The 19,753-nt window shown below is 50.0% G+C and overlaps 7 protein-coding genes across 7 annotated transcripts; 4 read left to right on the top strand and 3 right to left on the bottom strand.

Moving 5' to 3' along the window:
• Positions 1-100: 100 nt before the first annotated feature.
• Positions 101-1,236, top strand: N7496_005251 (uncharacterized protein; the record flags this gene model as incomplete). Its single annotated transcript, XM_056698180.1, has 4 exons — positions 101-264; positions 321-660; positions 725-923; positions 980-1,236. The coding sequence occupies 4 exons, from the start codon at positions 101-103 to the stop codon at positions 1,234-1,236; spliced, it is 960 nt and encodes a 319-aa protein (XP_056556705.1).
• A 1,265-nt stretch (positions 1,237-2,501) lies between these two features.
• Positions 2,502-3,705, bottom strand: N7496_005250 (Pectinesterase; the record flags this gene model as incomplete). Its single annotated transcript, XM_056698179.1, has 5 exons — positions 2,502-3,013; positions 3,065-3,208; positions 3,271-3,350; positions 3,405-3,541; positions 3,595-3,705. 5 exons carry the CDS (start codon positions 3,703-3,705, stop codon positions 2,502-2,504), a joined length of 984 nt encoding a protein of 327 aa, XP_056556704.1.
• Positions 3,706-4,983: 1,278 nt separating this feature from the next.
• Positions 4,984-9,265, top strand: N7496_005249 (uncharacterized protein; the record flags this gene model as incomplete). The annotated part of the gene is made up of 3 exons (XM_056698178.1): positions 4,984-8,265; positions 8,701-9,144; positions 9,191-9,265. The coding sequence occupies 3 exons, from the start codon at positions 4,984-4,986 to the stop codon at positions 9,263-9,265; spliced, it is 3,801 nt and encodes a 1,266-aa protein (XP_056556703.1).
• Positions 9,266-10,319: 1,054 nt separating this feature from the next.
• Positions 10,320-11,504, bottom strand: N7496_005248 (zinc-binding alcohol dehydrogenase family protein; the record flags this gene model as incomplete). Its single annotated transcript, XM_056698177.1, has 4 exons — positions 10,320-10,525; positions 10,576-11,120; positions 11,180-11,304; positions 11,361-11,504. The coding sequence occupies 4 exons, from the start codon at positions 11,502-11,504 to the stop codon at positions 10,320-10,322; spliced, it is 1,020 nt and encodes a 339-aa protein (XP_056556702.1).
• Positions 11,505-12,207: 703 nt separating this feature from the next.
• N7496_005247 (uncharacterized protein) lies at positions 12,208-13,338 on the top strand (the record flags this gene model as incomplete). The annotated part of the gene is made up of 1 exon (XM_056698176.1): positions 12,208-13,338. The coding sequence occupies one exon, from the start codon at positions 12,208-12,210 to the stop codon at positions 13,336-13,338; it is 1,131 nt and encodes a 376-aa protein (XP_056556701.1).
• A 951-nt stretch (positions 13,339-14,289) lies between these two features.
• On the bottom strand, positions 14,290-17,225 carry lreA (uncharacterized protein; the record flags this gene model as incomplete). Its single annotated transcript, XM_056698175.1, has 3 exons — positions 14,290-15,764; positions 15,818-16,256; positions 16,317-17,225. The coding sequence occupies 3 exons, from the start codon at positions 17,223-17,225 to the stop codon at positions 14,290-14,292; spliced, it is 2,823 nt and encodes a 940-aa protein (XP_056556700.1).
• A 1,168-nt stretch (positions 17,226-18,393) lies between these two features.
• N7496_005245 (putative RAS small monomeric GTPase) lies at positions 18,394-19,658 on the top strand (the record flags this gene model as incomplete). Its single annotated transcript, XM_056698174.1, has 3 exons — positions 18,394-18,439; positions 18,802-19,242; positions 19,312-19,658. 3 exons carry the CDS (start codon positions 18,394-18,396, stop codon positions 19,656-19,658), a joined length of 834 nt encoding a protein of 277 aa, XP_056556699.1.
• Positions 19,659-19,753: the final 95 nt, after the last annotated feature.

Below are 19,753 nucleotides of genomic sequence, written 5' to 3'. Positions count from 1 at the left end.
TCCCGACTAACAAACAATTTGGGTAAGGGCTCAACCCACAAGCTGATTGTTATAATTCGGAAGAGAACTCCCAGCACTCTACATTTTCTGAGGAGGCAAGATGGCGACAGATCAATGGTCCTCAGGCGACAATTTCCCAGAAGTACCTGACGAGTTTGTCGATCAAATATGGTCGGGTCTTTTTGTCAAACCCGCTACTCGGCTCCCAGCTGATGTGGATGCTAAGAGATTGGAGCTGGAATCACAAAACAAGGAAGAGGCTGAGTCTGTTTCCAGTATATAGGGTTTCATTGTTTCCAATACTAAAATGTCTCTCGCAGAAAGAGTCAATACGAAGCTGAAAAAGCCAAGGCAAGATTCACCGAAATACTACAGTTCTGGGATGCGGAGCATGACAGAGAAAAGGGCAGTACAAAAGGGAAACGCAGTAAAGAACCGATCGTCGTCAAAGTTCGGGCCAATATCTCCCAGATGCACAACTGGGAAGATGTATTTTCCTCGCTGCAGGAAGCAGAAGATCACTATAGCAACTCCAGCAAGTTTCGGAAATTCTTCCGACGAGGCGCAAGCAAGTCCGAGGCAGCGGAGCCATTCGTTGGACTGATTCCAGATAGCATGTATACCTCTGTCATCTGTGCAGGGATAAAATTGATCTTAGGGGTACGTATTGCTAAAGAGAGGCCCTGTTTTTATCTCCCAATTATTTTGATCTGACGATATTCAGGCGTGCTCCGCTGCAAACAAATCGCGACAAGACATAATAGCCCTTGTTGAGTCGCTTCCAGAAAAAGTTCACAGTGCCACCCAATACGCAGAGCTCTATAGCTCAGAAGCAATTCTACAGACGGCCACCTGTCAACTTTACGTGAAAATTTTGACGGCTATGGAAAATATAATTGCATTTTGGACAAAGGACCGATCATGTAGGCGATTGCCATTTTGAGGATACTACGAACTCAGTTGCTAATGATGATTCTAGTCGAGTTTCTCAAACCGCTCTTCCTCCAAAGTACCTATACGCCTCTCCAGGTTGAGCTTGATGATGTGAGGAAGGCATCAGAAAACGTGGAGCGCACAATTCAATTATGCAATCAAAGAAGATTAGCGCAAGTGGCAAATGGGGTCAAAAGTTCACAGGCCACCATGCACGAAATAAAAACGGCGCTGAAACAGCTCTTCGCTCAGCAATATATGAACACAAAATGTCTGCCTCGGTCCATGCCCGGAATTCTCTGAAGCGACTGCTAATTTGGCCTAAACACAGGGTTCCGAGAAGTCTTAATACAGACACAAGAGCTGATCGTTCAGCCACCAGCACCGCGAGCATATGTCACTACAAAGGAAACCCTGAAATATCTGGAAAATGCCGCGCCTTTTCCGTCCGCACATGCCAGTTTATCTCATCCTCCTCTACAACAAGTTCTACAGGCTGGGGTTTCTATGATAGATGAGGATCAAAACCGGACGACGTGGACCATATCTGACCCCAAAGTATACGAGTGGTTCAAATCTCGAAGATCGCGCGCTCTTGTAATAAACGGCAATTGCTCCATACAGCGAATCAGCTCACTTTCATTTTTCTGCGCTCTCTTAATCGAAAGTCTGCAGAAGCTGGAGCCTATCATCGTTTTACATCACTTCTGTGGGTTACATATGTCGAGGAGCCCAGTGGAGAATGAAGAGCTGGGCAGCTCGTCAATAATCAGAATGTTGATTTATCAACTTGCCATCCAATGGAGATTCGGGGAACTGAAATGTCTCAGTGCAGACGACGCAGAGACATTTAAGAGGTCTGGGCCAAGTATTACCGATGATTTCCTCTTCTCGATCTTTTCAAAGATGGTAAGAGCCTTGCCCCATCGGCAGCCAATTTTCATCATCATCGATGGGATAAATTACTATGAAACCAAGGAATTTTGCCAGAAAACGAAGAAACTCGTCAAAAAACTGGTGAAACTCCTGGGAGCGCCCGCGTCGGTTAAATTGCTTATTACTAGTACCACTCGGATACTAGATGTCAGCAAATATTTTGAGAACGACGAGAAGTTAATGGTGCCTGCTGAACCAGTACCTCGAACTCTTGGCCCGGCGAATCAACAACTGAAGCGAAGGTTCACTTTTCGGCGTTCGGCTAAAAGCTCCTAACAATTTATGTTTCTTAAAGCCAGCTGCTGTTTAGTCCAGCTCGTAACTCTGTCCAATATCTTGATCTATGATTAATTTAATTGGTAGATAGAAATGATATCCCAATGTCTGCCGCGCGCTTACGCGTAACGCAGGTCGCGGCTATCATCTTATTGGGGCAGATGGAGCGTAACTGCCAGGAACATCTTTTTTTATTGGCAGCAGACCACGCTTCCATTGAGCTATGTTTTATAATGTCATTCTAAAAAAGATCTTATCCTTCAGAATGAACTATTTTCAATCTACCTACTCATATACCACAGGTACTAGTCAACCGATTCAGCACTCAACGCAACAGTAGTCATCTTCGACCTACCTCAAGCGAGGTAGCTAGTGTCAACCCAGTCGGCGTATCCACTGCCCAGGATAGTGCTAATAGAGACAGAAGAAGAGAGCTTCTCCGCAAAGCTAGCCCGGGTACCCGAGGCACCATCACCAGAGTTATCATACTCGCCGAAGAGGACATCCTCAGTGTTGGGCTCACTGCTCGACCACTCGATCCAGCCGGCAGAGTTGATGACATCGCTAAGAGTGGTCTTCTGGAAGACCACATGAGCATACTCGGTCCAGGGCCGGCCGAGATAGTAAGTTCCCTCGGTGACGTCCTCGCCAGAGGCGGCACTGACAGTGCTCTCGTTGATGACGAAGTATCCAGAGTCGGAGCTTGCGGGGCGACCCTGCGCGGTGATGGTTCCCTCGGAGTAGGCGAGGACACCGATGTCACAGCTGTCAAACCAAGCATTGCCGGTCTGGCCGAAGATGAAATCGATGGCGCCCTCGATGTAGCACTTTCCGTAGACCTGGTAGCCGGTCTCAGCGAGGACGGTATCTGCATGGCCAATTAGTGACTGCTCGTATATGGGGATTGACGATAACGGACCCTGGAAACCGGTGAACTGGCAGCCATAGTAACCCTGCTCAGTGTTGTAGGCACTGAGAGCGAGAGCCTGGTGGCCTTCACCGTAGGTGTTCTTCACATTGATGTTGTAGACGCGGGAGTTGGCGGCGTAGTTTCGCAGCGTCGCTGAGGTTATTCGTTAGTGACCATCATTCTTCGGGCTGACCGGTAGTCGGAATAATTCTTACCAGTCTCGTCATCATCACTGACGGATGCCAAGCTCAAGCCGTAGGTGATGGTGACAGTGTTAGAGGAATAGGAGGTGTCACTAATCAGGGAATGTCAGCCAGTATAATCGTAGGTATCGGGAAATTGGACGTACTCCTCGGTCTGCCCGTAGATGATCAGCTCGCCAGCAAGCTTGGGGATATACACCTGCTCATTGTAGGTGCCCTCCTCAATGAAGATAGTCTGGGTGGAGGTAGTGGTGGTGCTCAAGGCCGCGATGGCTTCGCTGATCTGTTGACTGATTAGAATGCGTTGCGACCGTTATTCCATAGAAGATATCATACAGTGGAGTAGTCACCACCAGATTTGGCCACGACAATCGACCCAGAGGGAGCAGTGGTACGGCTAGCTGCGAGCACGGAGGCTGCAAACGACGCCAAAGCGATGAATCTCATGATATACGTGGTTGAGGAATATAGTAACAAATGATAGAGAAGAAATCTGTGCAGAGTCTAGCCGTCTTCGAGCGAGCAACAACTCCTTCATATATACTTTCAGCATCCCCTTTCATGCCCACCATTACCCCCTCTTCATCTCTTCTTAATCATACCATGGAAGTCGTCCGAACAGACTGTCTCAACAAGCCTTGCCCAGCCCCGATCGGGGGCATAACTCCGATGGATTATATTATTCCCCCCACTCCGAAAGCTCCTGAATCCACCTATAGCGCGAACGACGACGGAGCCACGTTGGAGTTAAACACGACAGCAGCCCCTGGCTAATTAATAACTCCGTTAGAGGACAGAATTTCCGCCAGTGGATGGTGAGACTGACGAATGCCGATCATATCACGTGCTGTTGCCAATACCCAAGCACCACCCCGCAAAAACTGGTCAAACAGCAACAACAATTGATTCGAGGAGATATTCATGGAATTATAGTTTGTCAGGCTAGGGTGATCTTCACAGGATTGTATCGGATCCAGTCCTCAAGGAGACCCGCTAGGGGAAGAGGAGGAACCCTGGCAGGACAACTGTCAATCTCTATTTATTTTACCAATTGCCGGAACGGCCAAATAATTCAGTAAATGCTATATTCTTTCTCCCTTCTTCGTGCTCTTTCAAGTAAATCTTGTGCTCGAGAAGTGAGTGTCCGGCTCCCCCACAGACTGGGGCGTGGCGCCATTCGCCCGAAGGCTGACGAGCGCGTGAGGCTTATCCCAATTAAGCATAAACCTTACCAGCAAACCCTCTTGGCACCTTCACGCGGTAAAGGATCAAGCCAACACGATTGATTGATCATATACACGGGTCATAGAGAGCATATAATACGAGATAATGATGAGCGGTGTAAAGGATGAGAGAGAGAGGAACAGAAGAAGAGTAGGAATGCCTAGCCAAAACATACAGCACTGTCGGAGCAGGACCAGTAGTGGATACTCGGAAGAAAGGAGATACTATAAACCCGCATGTATTAGTCATTATTATGCCCATCCAAATTGCCAGAAAGGGGCTACATAGCAATTCAGACCTGTTGAAACCCGATTGGTGCACCTAGATGAGCTCAGCAACCCAATTCCGATAGTTATGAGCCCGATTCGCCAGTGAGAAGGGTAGATTCGTCGATTTCGAGACTATACGCCGATGATTGCGGTAGTCCACACACACATACGATCTATCTCACCTTGCCCCTGAACTTCCTATCGCAGTGTACACCGCTGAGAACCGATCGATATGGAGTCAACAGTGATCTCCGCCATGAAGGGCGAAAAGCTGAAAGACCCTCTGCAATGGAGGAACTGGTTCGCACGAATTAAGCTGTATGCACGCCAGAAAAGGGTGTGGGACCTCATTGACCCCCATACCGAAGAAGGTTACCTCGAGGAACCAATCAGAAGACCTCGAAGACCTCAATATCCAGAAGATGGCAACGAATCGGCGAAGAGAGAGTGGAGAGACCGCATGGATATCTATAAACTAGACCTAAGCGAATGGGAACAACAGAGCAAGAGCCTAGACGCTGTTAACGAGTGGATCATCACCAATTTGGATCCAATTCACCATACTTCCATGCTGAATTACCAAACTCCGTACGAAAGGCTTGTATATCTCCATACTCGATTCGGAAGAGCCACAGCCGCAGAAGAAGACGTGCGTACGCAGTGGAAGCGAGTGTCTGCATTACCACCAAGGAAAGGTGCAGATATCGACCAGTGGATCAACGAATGGGATTCACTAAGAGAGCAGGGTGTCAGCCTAGACCTGCCAGAAATAAAGAACGCCAATAAGGATTTCCTTCGTGCGGTCAAGGATCTGCTTCCTATGTGGTGGCAATCCAAATTCGAGGCAATTGTATTGCATCAAGAAGAGTGGGATACTCGCGATTTGATTGAAAATTTTAGAGGAACCTATCGTGAGATACATCCACAGAGATCGACCGTTAGTACGATCTCAAAAGCTTCTTTCTCAACACTGCAAGGATTCGAAGAAGCAAAGCAAGAAGATCAACAGCAAGCGCAAGCGCTACAACCGCAGCAACCACGATCCTTACCACCGATTCCAAAGCGCTGGTGCCCATGTGGTAACAAGGCCCATAAACCATGGGACTGCTGGATCATCAACCGAGAGGCTTTCCCAGACAAACCTGTACTGAGATGGAAGGTCAAACGTGTCGAGGAACGTCTTTCGAAAGATGAAGCGTCGAAGACCTGGATAGACAAGATGGTCAAGGATCATAATGAGAAGAACGGGGTCAACAATACCAAGACGGCCAATTCAACGCAGCTCTGGGGCTCGTACTTCACTAGTTTTCCAATCGAGCAGGTGTACCAAAGCGTGAAAGCTGCAGGAGGATCTAGTGATGATACTCGCAAGCGATGGTTCCTAGATACCGCATCATCAGTGCATGTGTGTAACCAAAGGGACCTATTCACCAAATTCACTCCGAAGGCAGACAACCTAAGGACCGGAGACTCGTCTACCGCTGTGGAAGGAATCGGAAGTGCCATCATGACTGGGATAGGACCCGACGGGTCTATTAGGCCGATTCAGCTAAGCAACGTCGTGTATTCGCCCGGATTCCATGCCAATTTGATGTCTTATGCAGCGCTGAAAGAGAAGGGTGTTCGATGGGACGAGGACAACGAGTGTATTAAGGATTCTGCTGGAGAACCGATCGTCAACGTACGTCTCATCAAACCGCTGAAGATATGGGGATTCGATCAACCAAACCAATCTGTACCGGACACTACTGCACATGCGTATGCAGTAGGGACCTCGACCTCGAGGACCTCGGTAAAACCACTGGTTGCAGAAGCTTCAGCAGACCGCTGGCACCGACGACTAGCCCACGTATCCAAACGTGTGGTTAAGAAGGCTACTGAGATGGTGGATGGTATCCAAATCAACGAAGATCTGCCAGATTCGTCACAAGAAGAAGAGGAAAGGGAACTCTGCCAGATATGCAACCTTGCAAGCGCACCACGCCAGATCTCAAGACGACCTATCGGTCGTAGTTTCGGGAAATACGGTCGAATCCACTTCGATTTGGTGCAGTTTCCGCCTGGGTATAATGGCCACCAATGGATGACCCATTTCTATGTGGAAGGTATCAGATTCCACTGGTTGTACACGCATGAACGGAAATATGAGTGCAGAGAAGCTGTTCGGAGGTTTATAGCCCTTGTCAAGAACTGGTGGAATCTACCAATCAAGGCATTTCACTATGATAACGAATTGTCTGCGGGTGCAGAAGCTGAACGCTTCCTAAGCCACGAAGGGATCGTCGTCTCACAGATTATCCCATATCATTCGGAACAGAACGGGCCTGCAGAGCGTTCAGGAGGTGTCATCTTGACGAAATCGAGACATCTGCATATCGAGAGTAAACTGCCGAAGGAACTCTGGCCAGAGATGGTTAGTACCGCAGCATGGATTTTGAACCGAATCCCTACCTACCTGAAGGACGAGAACCGCTGGATTGTACCGTGGGATGAAGCACGACAGGATTTCGGCAGCGAAAGGATGAAGAAGGCTAACCTTGCTAATCTTCGCGTATATGGCTCGTTGACCTACTGCCGAATTCGAAAGATCCCACGCCTACAGAAGATCTCTCCCCGCGCAGAGGTTGGATTCTTGGTTGGATACGTCGCTTCGAATATCTGGAAGGTCTGGTTTCCATCGAGAGGAAAGGTCGAGGTTGTACGAGATGCACGCTTCGATGAATCGAGAAGATGGAGACCTGATATGCAGTACTGGCAAGAAATCGCATTGCCTGCGCCTGAACCGACGATCTTGACCGACGAAGAGCACCTAGATGTCCTACGCGAGGACCTCGGGATACCTGAAGAGCCGTCAACAAACCGAAATACAGAGGAGGATCGGCAGCAAGATCATGACGAAGCTCATCAGGAAGACCCTCTAGTGTCTGGGGTTGAAGAAGGGGATCCTACAGAAGCTACCGCTGAACCTCAGGGGGTGGTTACACTCATTACCCCGGAACCTGACGAGAGAGACCGCCTACAGGCAGATCAGGGTCACCAGACTGAGACCTTACCAGGCTCATTTCCAATCGAAGAGCCTCCAATTTTGCCTCCGAGTCCCGCCGGAGATCAAAGTACCACTGCGTCTCCTACTGCAGCTGGTCAGGGGGTGGACAACCAGCCAATATCCCAGGCTACCAACCAGAGATCTTGTCTTAATGAAGACCAGCCGCCAGAGCCGGAGATACCGCTTGAATCTCTCACGGAAGAGAGTACCCAAGAAGAAGAAGATTCGCTTTCTGATAGCGAGCAGCAACTACACACTGAGCTACACACACGAAGAAGCGATGGAATCGACACTGCCAATATCCTCGAGGGTAGCAGAAGAAGAAGACCGAGGGTAAACCCTGACTACCACGCATACGCCACTATCCAACCAGCCGTCGAAAACGAACCACCTGAATTGCTTCGCACGTTCGCAGCAGCGTTATACACCGAGAAGCCGATTCAACGCCACAGAGACGATCTACCACCAGTACCTGATGGGTGGAGAGAGATGATGAAGCATCCAATGGCAGAGGGTTTCCTAGCTGCATGCGCGAAAGAGATACGATCTCTGCAAGAGAAATCAACCTTTACCGCCATAAATCGACCGAGAGATATTTCGAAGCAGATCCTACCACTCCGATGGGTCTTTGCATATAAATTCGACCAGGACGGTTACCTCCAGAAGCTCAAAGCGCGAATCTGCGTGCGAGGTGACCTCGAAACGATATCCCCAGAGGATAAGAGGGCGGTTACACTTGCAGCAAGGTCTGCAAGGATGATCTTTGCACTGGTCGCAGCGTTTAACCTCGATCTCCGCCAGAGAGATGCAGTTACAGCGTTCTTGAATAGTAAACTGCCTACCGAGACCTACACAAGAATGCCAGAAGGATTCGATAGACCAGGGATGTGTTGGAAGCTACAGCGTGCGCTATATGGATTGCGCATCTCACCAAAGCTATGGCAACAAGAAGCATCTCGAGTACTCGAGAAACTAGGTCTCACACCAATACCAGAAGACCCCTGTGTCTTCGTTTCACACGGAATCATCGTCTTCTTCTATGTTGACGATATCCTCATTGCCAATCACCCATCAGTGCGCGAGAAAGCTAAGCAGCTAGAAAAGGATCTCGAGGCACACTGGGAACTCACAGACCATGGGGAAGCTGAATGGTTCTTAAACATTCGAATCATCCGTGACCGCAGAGAATATAAGCTTTGGTTATGCCAGGATGCCTATATCAGCAGTATGGCAGCCCGATACAATCTAACAGACCGTCCGCCGGTCTACACACCGTTACCAGTGGAAGAAATGAAGCCATACGATGGCACTGCGACACCTGCCGAGATCAAATTGTACCAAGGAAAGGTTGGCTCAGTGCAGTATCCAACCACGATTACCAGACCAGATGCAGCGAAAGCAGCTGCAAAGCTATCGCAATTTCTTCGAAATCCAAGTCCACAGCACCAACGAGCGGTTGATAGAGTGATCTGCTATCTATACACCACACGGTACTTAGCACTGCAGTATGGGGATAAAGGAGATATAGAATCAGTTGAGCTAGCAAGCGATGCATCCTTCGCTGACAATCAAGATCGCAGAAGCTCTGCAGGGTATATCTGCCAGGTTTATGGCGGACCAGTGGATTGGAAGGCTACCAAGCAACCCACGGTTACCACGTCAACCACCGAAGCCGAATTACTTGGATTATCTGATGCAGGAAGATCTCTCCTATGGTGGATGAGGTTTCTCGACCGAATCTCATTCAAACCAAGCCACCCAATCACATTAAGATGTGATAATCAGCAGACAGTCAACCTGTTGACCTCGGAGCATGCCAAAATCGATACAAAGCTTCGTCACGTCGATATCCATGGGCACTGGCTAAGACAAGAGATTAGAGAAGGTCGAATCACAATCAAATGGGTACCTACTGCCAAGATGGCAGCAGATGGGCTCACAAAGATCCTGCCACGCCAGAAACATGAGGATTTTATCAAGATCTTGCGCATGCAGGATATACAGCACCTAATTGAGGTTTGAGGTGTAATTGAGAGAAAAGAGAGAGCTTTTAGATGGTGTTCAGCGCTCATCTCGATTGAATTCAACACTGGCGAAGCTATTCAACACTCGCTAAGCGCTGAGGGGGTGTGTCGGAGCAGGACCAGTAGTGGATACTCGGAAGAAAGGAGATACTATAAACCCGCATGTATTAGTCATTATTATGCCCATCCAAATTGCCAGAAAGGGGCTACATAGCAATTCAGACCTGTTGAAACCCGATTGGTGCACCTAGATGAGCTCAGCAACCCAATTCCGATAAGCACTGACAGCCTAAGGCTCTAAGGCCTCAACGAAGCTCTATCCTCTGTTCCACTTGTTGACTGCTCGATGAAACTACTACCAGATCTCGGAATATCACAATTTATCTAACAGAAAATGTTGATTTAGTAGTGACCAAGCTGTTGTCAAGAGTTCAAATCAAATAATTCCGTCTACCCTGGAGCTGAGTACGAATAAAATTGGTGATATGCATCCCAACTCTAGGACAAGTTTATCACAACCTTCTTAGCCGAAACGCCCTTTCGTAGAAGATCAATACCTTCCTGTACTTTCTCCAGTCCACCCTCAATGACGATGGGATCTGGCTTTGCTTGGAATTTTCCTGCAGCTAGGGCTTCAGGGATATATTCTCGCCATACTGCATTTCCTACATCAAGTACTGTGAAGCCCGGATCAATGCAAATAACTGCAAAATAGTTAGTAGACACTACTTTCACAGTCAATGAAGAATCTTACTAAAGGTAGCCTTCACATTCTCAGGGAATGTGCCAGCCTGAGGTAGCGTCACTGGAAGAGTACCACCGCCGAGTCTTCCAAGTATCCCTCCGCATTGGGTTTGTGTCCCTGCGGTGCTGATAGCATCCACAACAAGATCTCCAGTTCTAAGAACTTTCGAAATCTTCTCTGAGACATCAGCATCATGATAATCAAACACGTGAGATGCCCCAAGATATTTCATGAGATCATGATTCGCGGCGCTAGCCGTAGTGACCACTTCAAGGCCAGCGGCAACTGCAAGTTGGATCATAGAACATCCAACCGATGAGCTTCCTCCCCACACCAAGATTCTCTGTCCTACTGGCTTTGGATTCAAGGATGGAAGTGGAACCTTCAGATGCACAAATAGGGCAGTAGCTGCAGTTGATATAGAGCAGGGGAGAACGGCGGCATTTTCGAGCGGCAGGGAGTCAGGAATGGCCGAAACAAAGATCTCCCGGGTTGTTGAGTAGAGTTGGAACCCCATATTCGAGGCCTTGGCAGTACCAAGACCATCGCAGTGACTGGATAGTTAGCGAGGCTGCATTGTTAAGATATTGATTTGAGATAAGGGTTTACATACCCAATCACTCGCTGCCCTATCTTGAAGCGTGTCACATTGGACCCCAACTGGACAATTGTTCCAGCAACATCCAATCCAAGAATAAATGGGTACTTGATGTGTGGTGGCAGAGCACTATCCTGGCACTGTGATGAAGAGAATATTAGACTTTTGATTTCGAACATGGTCACTAGTACCGTACCATCCAATCGGCCGGGTTGACTGCTGCATGGGAAACCTTGATCACCACTTCGTCCTCTGAAGGGTTGGGTGTTGGCCCATCCTCTACCACAACAGGATGCACCTTCTCGCCCTGTATCCAAGCTGCACGGTTGGTAAAAGTCATAATGAAGATATAAACGAAAGCTAGCTGGTTGGATGAGCAATCAACAAGATAGAGATATCTAGATGGCAGAGCCAACTTTAAATAACTCGAAGGGACGATTCAGGCTATTCATTATAGGAAGCATCACGTATATTCCATTTTAGGAAATCGTCTGCGAGATGACTGTAACCTATTCAACCAGGCTTCTCATTCGTTGGGTTGAATTATCTCCGTTTCTATTCTCTTATCTCCGCTTAGCTCCCTTGAGAGAACACATCAAATGACCACTATTCTTCTAGAACATAATACTCAAAGTCATTTAACGATAATAGCCGATGGCATCTAGCCCACTGCAACTGATATTTCTGCCTAATGATCGGAAAGACCCACCACGGTACAGTTAGCTACATCTTATGAGGCATTTTAAGCCGTTTCCCATTAGGCAACCCGCGCGGTATTTTCACATAAAATGGCGGCTCAAAGTTAAAACCACTTGACCAAGAGCTCTAGACTGATATTAGACACAGCTCTAGTGATTTAGCACAGGAATTACAGACAAAATGTAATCTCCATACAACAATATACCGCGGTTGTCAATCTCCATCCATGTGCCTGGCTGCCTGAGAAACCAGGTGCCAAGGACTCGCTCGCCTCCGACGCCGAGACACCGAGGAACACACGACCTTCTCCTGCATCAATCAACCTCACCACCTCACCTCAGACAATGGCGCCTCTAGCTCGGGGCCCAATCCCCCTCTGGGTCCCCCTCAAGTCATCCCATCACTCGTATACACCATTGCGCCCCGCGGCCCTAGCGCCCCACCATACCACTCCCTTCTCAACCTCCGCGGCCTCATACACTGCTCAACAGCGACCCAGAACCCGAGTCCAAGCAACTAAATCAATCACACCAGTCACCCAAACACCAACACTAGAGGACCTCTCCCAAACCCACATCAATGCCCCTATAAGCACCTTCCCCGCAATCATCGACATCCCCTCCCCACTCCCCACTTCAGCGCCGACTCCAGAAAAGCTAAAGCGCCTCGTCGCCGTCGGCCGCGCCTACTTGACCTTCTACAAAACCGGTCTCAAAAACGTCTACCACAATTACCGCGCGTCTCTCCCACTACGCCGCGAACTCGGGCTCCCCGCATATCTCCCCGTCTCGCCGCCTCGCAGCACCAAATTCGATGAAGCCCTCCGTGCTCGGCCCGCCCTATCCACACCAGAACTCAAGCTAGGCCGCGGGCGGTTCCAGCTCGTTCGGCGATCCGCTCGCGATGTGCAGCGGATGATTCCTTTCACGCTGATCCTGATTATCTGCGGCGAGTTCACGCCGCTGATTGTGCCTATCTTTGGTAATGCGATTACCCCGGCGACGTGTCGGGTGCCCGGGCAGGTCGCCAAGGAGCGCGAAGCGGGATCCAAGCGAAAGGTTCTCGCGCAGCAGGCTTTGACGGCGAAGACTGGGAGGTCGGTACCCATGACTGGCAGCGATGCAGAGCTCGCGCAGTTGGTAGAGTTGGCGACGATAGCTTCTGCTCGGGAGGCGAGTGCCGAAAAGGTGTTGCAGGCATGTGCGATTTTCGGACTCGTTAAGAAGCATGATCGGTTCTTGGGTGGAGTGCTTGCAGGACCTGTGTACCGGCCTCGGTTGCTACGGCACTTGCATTATCTCAATGTTGATGATCGGATGATCATTGATGCTGGGGTGGATGCGTTGAGTGCGGAGGAGGTTCGCATTGCGGTTGAAGAGCGTGGTGCGGGTGACGTGTCGGCGATGCTGCAGGGTGCCAAAGCAGAGGCTGTCGAGCGTGAGTGGCTGGAGAAGTGGTTGAAGGAGAGGTCTTGAAAGAGGTACAAGAGTAGGGGATCTCGGATTGAGTGATGAATTCTGGATACATCTTTGAGTGTATCAAGAGTGGAGAACCAAGATGAGCAAGAAGATTGTCTTTTGGTTTGTACAGTACCGCATAGAGGCGTACCAGTCAGAAGATAGACTGGCTCATGTACCATATTTAGAATAGAATATCTACCATCCCACCTGCCAACACTCAACTTGGTTCAAATGCCGTTCAAAAATGGTATATCCGTCGAAGAACGGGTTCTGAATATAATCAATGCAGCATTCTACCAATATAGACAGGATTTGACCGAGGCCCAGCAATCCGCATGTCGTGAGTTTAGTTTGTATGGTCGACAGAGGTCGAGGACTCGATTCATGGGCGTGGCGATATTAAATAAAGTCACCGAGTTAGGTATTGAGTATCCTTCAGAGATGGCATTTACCAAATCTACTGCCTTGCAACCGACATTTAATCACTGCCAAATCAGAAGTCTGGTAAAACAATCATTCAAACCCTTAGAATCAATATGATAAGCATTCTGGTAGCAAAGTATATGCAACGAAAGAAATCAAACCCCATATTAAGGAGGAACCATATCCAAGATGAAAACAAATATCAAATCAAGTATACTAGAAAAGAAGACAAGGAATAAGAAAGAATGAATGTGTGAAAGGCTTCTCAACGCACTCAAAACACCCTCGTTTTTCCGGCTTCAAAAAATATCGCCTTTATGGCCAACGACAAGACAGAGGGTATATCAAACCAGCAGGCCCGCTCGCTCAAAGTCAGATTCCAAAAATCAAAATCAAGAAACTCAACCAACATTGACCAGTCAAAAAAAGAAGTCAAAAAAGTTAAGAAATGCACCACGCAAATACGGTACGTCAATTTACCATCGACACACAACGCCACGCCAACTCCCATGTTCACCGCTGAGATGAGCACCTCCTGTGCTTTCACCCCTGCGTCGTAGCGGTGGCACTAGCATTAGAAGCAGCAGGATCAGACGCATTTCCACCCCCGGATGCCGCAGCCTGCGCCTTATTCCGAACTTGCTTCGCCCAGCGGAGACCACAACTATTACAAAGATCGCGATTACCACTCGGACCACGACGCCACTCGGGAGTATTCTTCGTACTACACATAGCACAAGCCTTCTCAACCGAGACAGCGCTCTGCTTGCGCTTGCGCTTCTTGCGGCGCGCCAAAAGACGCTGCAGTTCATCCGCCAACCCCCGGTTTTGCTTCTCCAGCTCGCGAAGCTCAATCTGCCAACTAGAGCCACGGGTAGGGTTGAGCTCCGTGAAAAAGGTAGCGGGAGCGTCTGAGGGGGAGATGCTGCGGTTGCCCGAGGGTAGACCGTTGAGACCGATGAGGGGGGAGAGGAAAGGCATACGCTGGCCGAGAGCGCCGTACTGGCTGGGTGGGTTGGGATCTGAGGTTGTGAGGGTCGTTGTCTTGGACGAGCCGGGGACGTTTGCGAGTTCTTCGTCTTCGGCAGCGGAGGCAGCGGCTGACGAAGGGGGGAATGCACGGGCGAAGCGGATCTGAGCGACGAGGAAGGAAGGGCGGGCATTGTGGTTGTCGCCGGAGTAGAGGGTGGTGTGGGCGGAAAGTGAGTGGCCCTTTTTATGGCGCATCTGGTGACGGAAGGAGGGTGGCTCTCCGGTTTTATTATTGCCGTCTTCCTGGCCTTGACCGTTGGCTGCTGCGTCGAGAGCATCGATGATGGCGTTGGGGTCATTATCGGGCTCCATAAGCTCGTGCATGCTCTTGCCGATCAGATCATCTGGGGACCGGCCCAGGACCGGCTTCACTTTAGACGTCACAAACAAAATCACACCGGACAGGGAGACCTTGGCCCAGATATCGTTCTCAGCGAGTGCAGCCTTGGACCCGAGTTGAGCAACCTGGTCCAGGGAATAGACGGGCCGGGGGCGACCAGTCATGACCATATACTTCCGTCCCTCTGCTGGATCAATGTGCCAGGAACCATGGCTCTCGAACCAGATGTAACCCTTGTACTTCTGTCGAATACGATACACAACGCTGACGGGGGCTGGCGTCGTGCTGGCTCGCAGATCACGAATCACTGGTCCGATGTCACTGGGGTGGCAGATGGTTGATAGCGTCTTGCCCACGAGTTCGACCGGGTCGTACTCAAGGATCCGCTTGCACGAAGGTGAAACATAAAGGAATTCACAGTTGAATGAGAGCACATGGATCACGTCGTCGGTGTTTTCAACCAAGATGCGATCCAAGTAGTGCCGTGATACGCCAGAGCCTGGAACACCGGCAGCATTGAGGATGGCAGTAACCTCATCGTGACCGAAATGTGTAGCAAGGTCTGGTCTTAATCTGTACGCATCAGCGGGCGGGACCACGTATTGTGGCAATTGGTCACGCTGGTAGTTGATGGTATATGTGCCGTCTAGGAAAAAGCATCAGTGATTGAAGTGGCAAGGGGTAAGCGAAGCGACATACCCGGATTCCTTGCCTTGACCGCGTCAGGCTTCTCAACAAGATCGACCTGGAAGCCGACATAGAATCGATAATCTTCAGAATTCCACTGAATGGGAATCATCGTGATGAGGTTCATGAACGGCTGGCCACCCTTACGGTAGTTGATGATACTAGCCTGGATTTCACTACGATCGTGAATCGTGGATCGCAGACGATGCACAGTCTGTCCATCGACGAAAGTACGCTTCGCACCGGCATTAATCTTACCATCAGGGCCCTGCAGGAACCGGCAATTACGGCCGACGATCTCATTTTTGGTATAGCCAGTCAACCGTTCGAATGCTTCAGAGACGTAGACAATCGGATGATCGTCCCGCGTGATATCACATAGGACAAAGGCACAAGACAAGTCCACTGCGCCGATGTTGATTTTAGGATTAGGTCTCATCGCCACTCGGCTCTAGATGACCGTTAGACTGGATAAAGTGATGAGAGGAAACAAACAGTGTATACCACTTACGAGAACACCTAGAATATCAAAGCCACTACTCGAGTAAATGCCCGTATGCTCCGTACTGGCGGCATCGGGCGTCGACAGGCCTGGCGATAAGTCCTCTGAGGCGCAGAGGGGCGTCAGCTCTTTTTCTATCGGCAAGCATGCCGTAGAGCAGGCTACACCACAAGATGTTAACTCACCTTTGACTACAGCAATAGGCTTCTTCGGTTGAATTGCTACCGGCTGTGATGGGCGGTACAGGGCCGGGGCTGTCTGCTGTACTTGGCCATATGGCGGGAACCGCTGAGCCTCTTGCACCGGCCGCTGCAAACTCAACTGCTGCGAACGGTCGCTTGCCCGTGAAAAGTCTGAATCATCAAATGTCTCGGTAGAAGTTGTTGTAGTGTTGGCGGTATGGCCGTTATATGGGTCTCCTTGTGTTGACTGTTGAGGCAGGGGCGCTTGTTGGTGCTGTGACAGGTACTGGCCTTGCTGGGACATGGACTGATGAAACGAAAAGGCGGATTGAAGTTGCGAGTCATCCATCGAGGGAACGAGGCTCATCGTGGTTGCCGGGTAGGTCGTCGGGATATTGTAGGCGAACGCGTTGCCGGACTCGAGGCCCATGGCCATGGACACGCCCGTTGTGGGCGTGTCGTAAGCCAACATCACATTGGAGAGGCGGCCCTCCAAGTCTCCCTGGGGTCTCTGGGTCTGGTCGAAGGATTGAAGAGTGGGGTCAAAGTCTTGAGGTAGCATATCGTCGAAGGCGTAGCTGGCGACATGGCTGTTCGGGTAGCCCATCAGGGAGGGGTCGTGCGCGGATATGGAGGACTGTAGGTGCGACGGCACCCCATCCCGCGCGTCTTGAGAGTCATCATCGCGGGCGGCGGCAGAGTATTCGAGGTCGAAGCTGTTCATACGGTTTGCCATGACGCTTCAAGGAAGAATCAGGCATCGGCCTGCGTGGGGTCCAGAATGCAAAGCCCGGACGAGTTCCAGAGCTTCGGGAAAGAGGGACCAGCGGGATGGAATCCAGTAATCGGAGACGATGGCGACTCCACTATTTTCAAGTTTTGTCGAGGATGAAGGGTTTCAAACAGGGGTGGTCAAGGTATGAAGGATGAAGAAGAGAAGCGAAGCAAGGTCGAATCTACAGACTGCTGTACTTTTTTTGTCTCCTGCTGAGAGGACGTTTTGAGGGGGAGGAAAATAATGGGCCTCTACAGGCTCACCCCCCGTTTTTCTCTCCTCTTCACTCAAAAGTACAGTGACCCGATGTCATTGTGGACCCGCTGCCAGGCATCCGAGAGCCAATGAACTGGCGATGAACCGAGGGTCGATGGGCCTGGGGAAGTATCCTGTGGGAATCTTCAAGGGATGACAACGAGGTCAGATCGTTCCTCCAGTTAATCGATTAGGTTCTTGGTCGTGATATCTTGATGGGAATCTTGATAGCATCTCCCCACCTCGTCGTTCCTTGTTTTCTCCCCGGTAGCAATCAAAGGGATTGTGTCTTTGTCAATGAAGCTGCGGGATGGCCCCGAAGGGTGGCGCGGGAGTAGAATGGATCCATCACAAAGTGACAAATGATTGATCAATGGGCCCGTGGCTCAGGGACCCGTCTATTGGCGCATTTCTCGCATTCGTGTCCCAGAAGTCCACTGACAGGACGGGAACTGGCGACGATCTGTAAGAAAGTATGCTGTCAACCTGTCAACTTGTCAACTTGTCAAGACTGTAAAGAGTAAGGAGTTTTTTTTTCTTACAAGCGAAGAAAGAGGGGATCAAAAGATAAGAACAAGAAGTAGAAGAAGAAGAAGAGTTAAAAGATGAAAGAACAGCCAGTTGGGACACGCGACTTTTCGCGCGGGAGGAGCGCGACCCAAAGCTTCTCTCATCCTCAGCTTTCCTCCCTTCTTCTCTCTCTCCTCCTGTCTTCGGCCACTCTTCATTCCCCTCCTTTTCGTACTTTCGTACTTTTCTTCTCTCTTTCAAACACTCCCGGGTTCATCCCGTGTCTTTCCTTGTGTGACCTATATACAATTCTCTCGCCGACCGCCTTCCTAGCCGGCCGCGCATCATCGTGGTCGGCCACACGATGGCAGACAAGATCTCAATTACCATCTGCGGTGACGGCGGCTGTGGTACGTTCCTGCATCCTTCTTCAACATTCTCTCATCTGCCGGTATCATGACACGCATATGATTTGGTGCCGGCGAAACGTGCGATCGAGATCTGATCGGATCGGTTAGGCAAATCATCCATCACCTTGCGGCTGGTCCGTAGTCAATGGATCCATGAGTAATACTTCCCTTATCTTCATTTATATCCATCATACTGTGAACAAAAAGATCGCTGACTACTATCGTCTCAGATATGACCCAACCATCGGTACCTGACCCTCCCTGAACACAATTGCGATTGCGACTGCGACTGCGACAACAGGCATAATAGTCGCAATCTCAATGGCAATCGAATTTCCTATCTAATGTACACACCATTTCAGAGGACTCATACTCGGTGACCCGCACCGTCGACGGACTCCCATATTTTCTTTCAATCACCGACACCGCCGGCCAAGAAGAATACCGCGGGCTATGGACCGCATCGACGGTCAAATCAGACGCATTCCTGCTGGTCTACGATATCACGAATCCATCCAGCTTGCAGACACTCGACTACTTTATGGAGATGATCAACCTGGAAGCCGAACAGCGCGTGGAAGATAATGATCGGCTGCGCAAGGAATTGGTGAACAAGGGTGTGGACATAAAGGAGCAGGTTGGGCTGCCGCCACCGGTGAAGATCGTAGCTGGTAACAAGTGCGATTTGAAGGATGGGCGTGCAGTCACGGCGCGTGATGGACTGGAGTATGCGCGCAAGCATGGCTGTGGGTTTATGGAGACGAGTGCAAGGGAGATGGTCAATATCGAGGAGACGTTTGCCCGTATGTGCTCTCTGGACAGTGACATTCGAAATATTGGAATAAGCTTGTTCAATGCTAATGGTGTTTTAGTGCTGGTCCGCCGTGTTACTGAAGCACGTCGTATCCATCAGCAAGGTACATCGCCAAATCGACGCCCACCGTCACGAGCGGGACAATCAATGCACACGACGGCATTGCCACCGACAACGACTGATGCCAGCGTGGGAGGATCGCGCGAGACTCGCTCCCGACGCAGTCGATTCTTCAGCCTTCGTATCAGCCGGAAATTCAGTAGACCAACAAGTCCGACCGATATTTGCAAGCGTCGGTCTTCGCGGGCAGAGATAAATGAGAAGGAGACAAACAAGGACGAAGAGGATGTTGAGCCACGGGGCTGCTTTTTCAGAAGGCTGTGCTGCTGCCGCCGGGGATGCTGAGATTGCGTGGAACTGTAGATACGTCGTATACCGTTTTTTCCTTGATATACCCTTTATTACTGTCGTTCAGGCCTCTGATTTCGTTCAGCGCAACC

This window comes from Penicillium cataractarum (genome assembly GCF_028827025.1).
Source record: "Penicillium cataractarum strain IBT 29864 chromosome Unknown utg000004l, whole genome shotgun sequence".
In the NCBI taxonomy this organism is placed as follows: Eukaryota; Fungi; Ascomycota; class Eurotiomycetes; order Eurotiales; family Aspergillaceae; genus Penicillium; species Penicillium cataractarum.
This window is presented reverse-complemented; position numbering and strand designations above follow the sequence as displayed.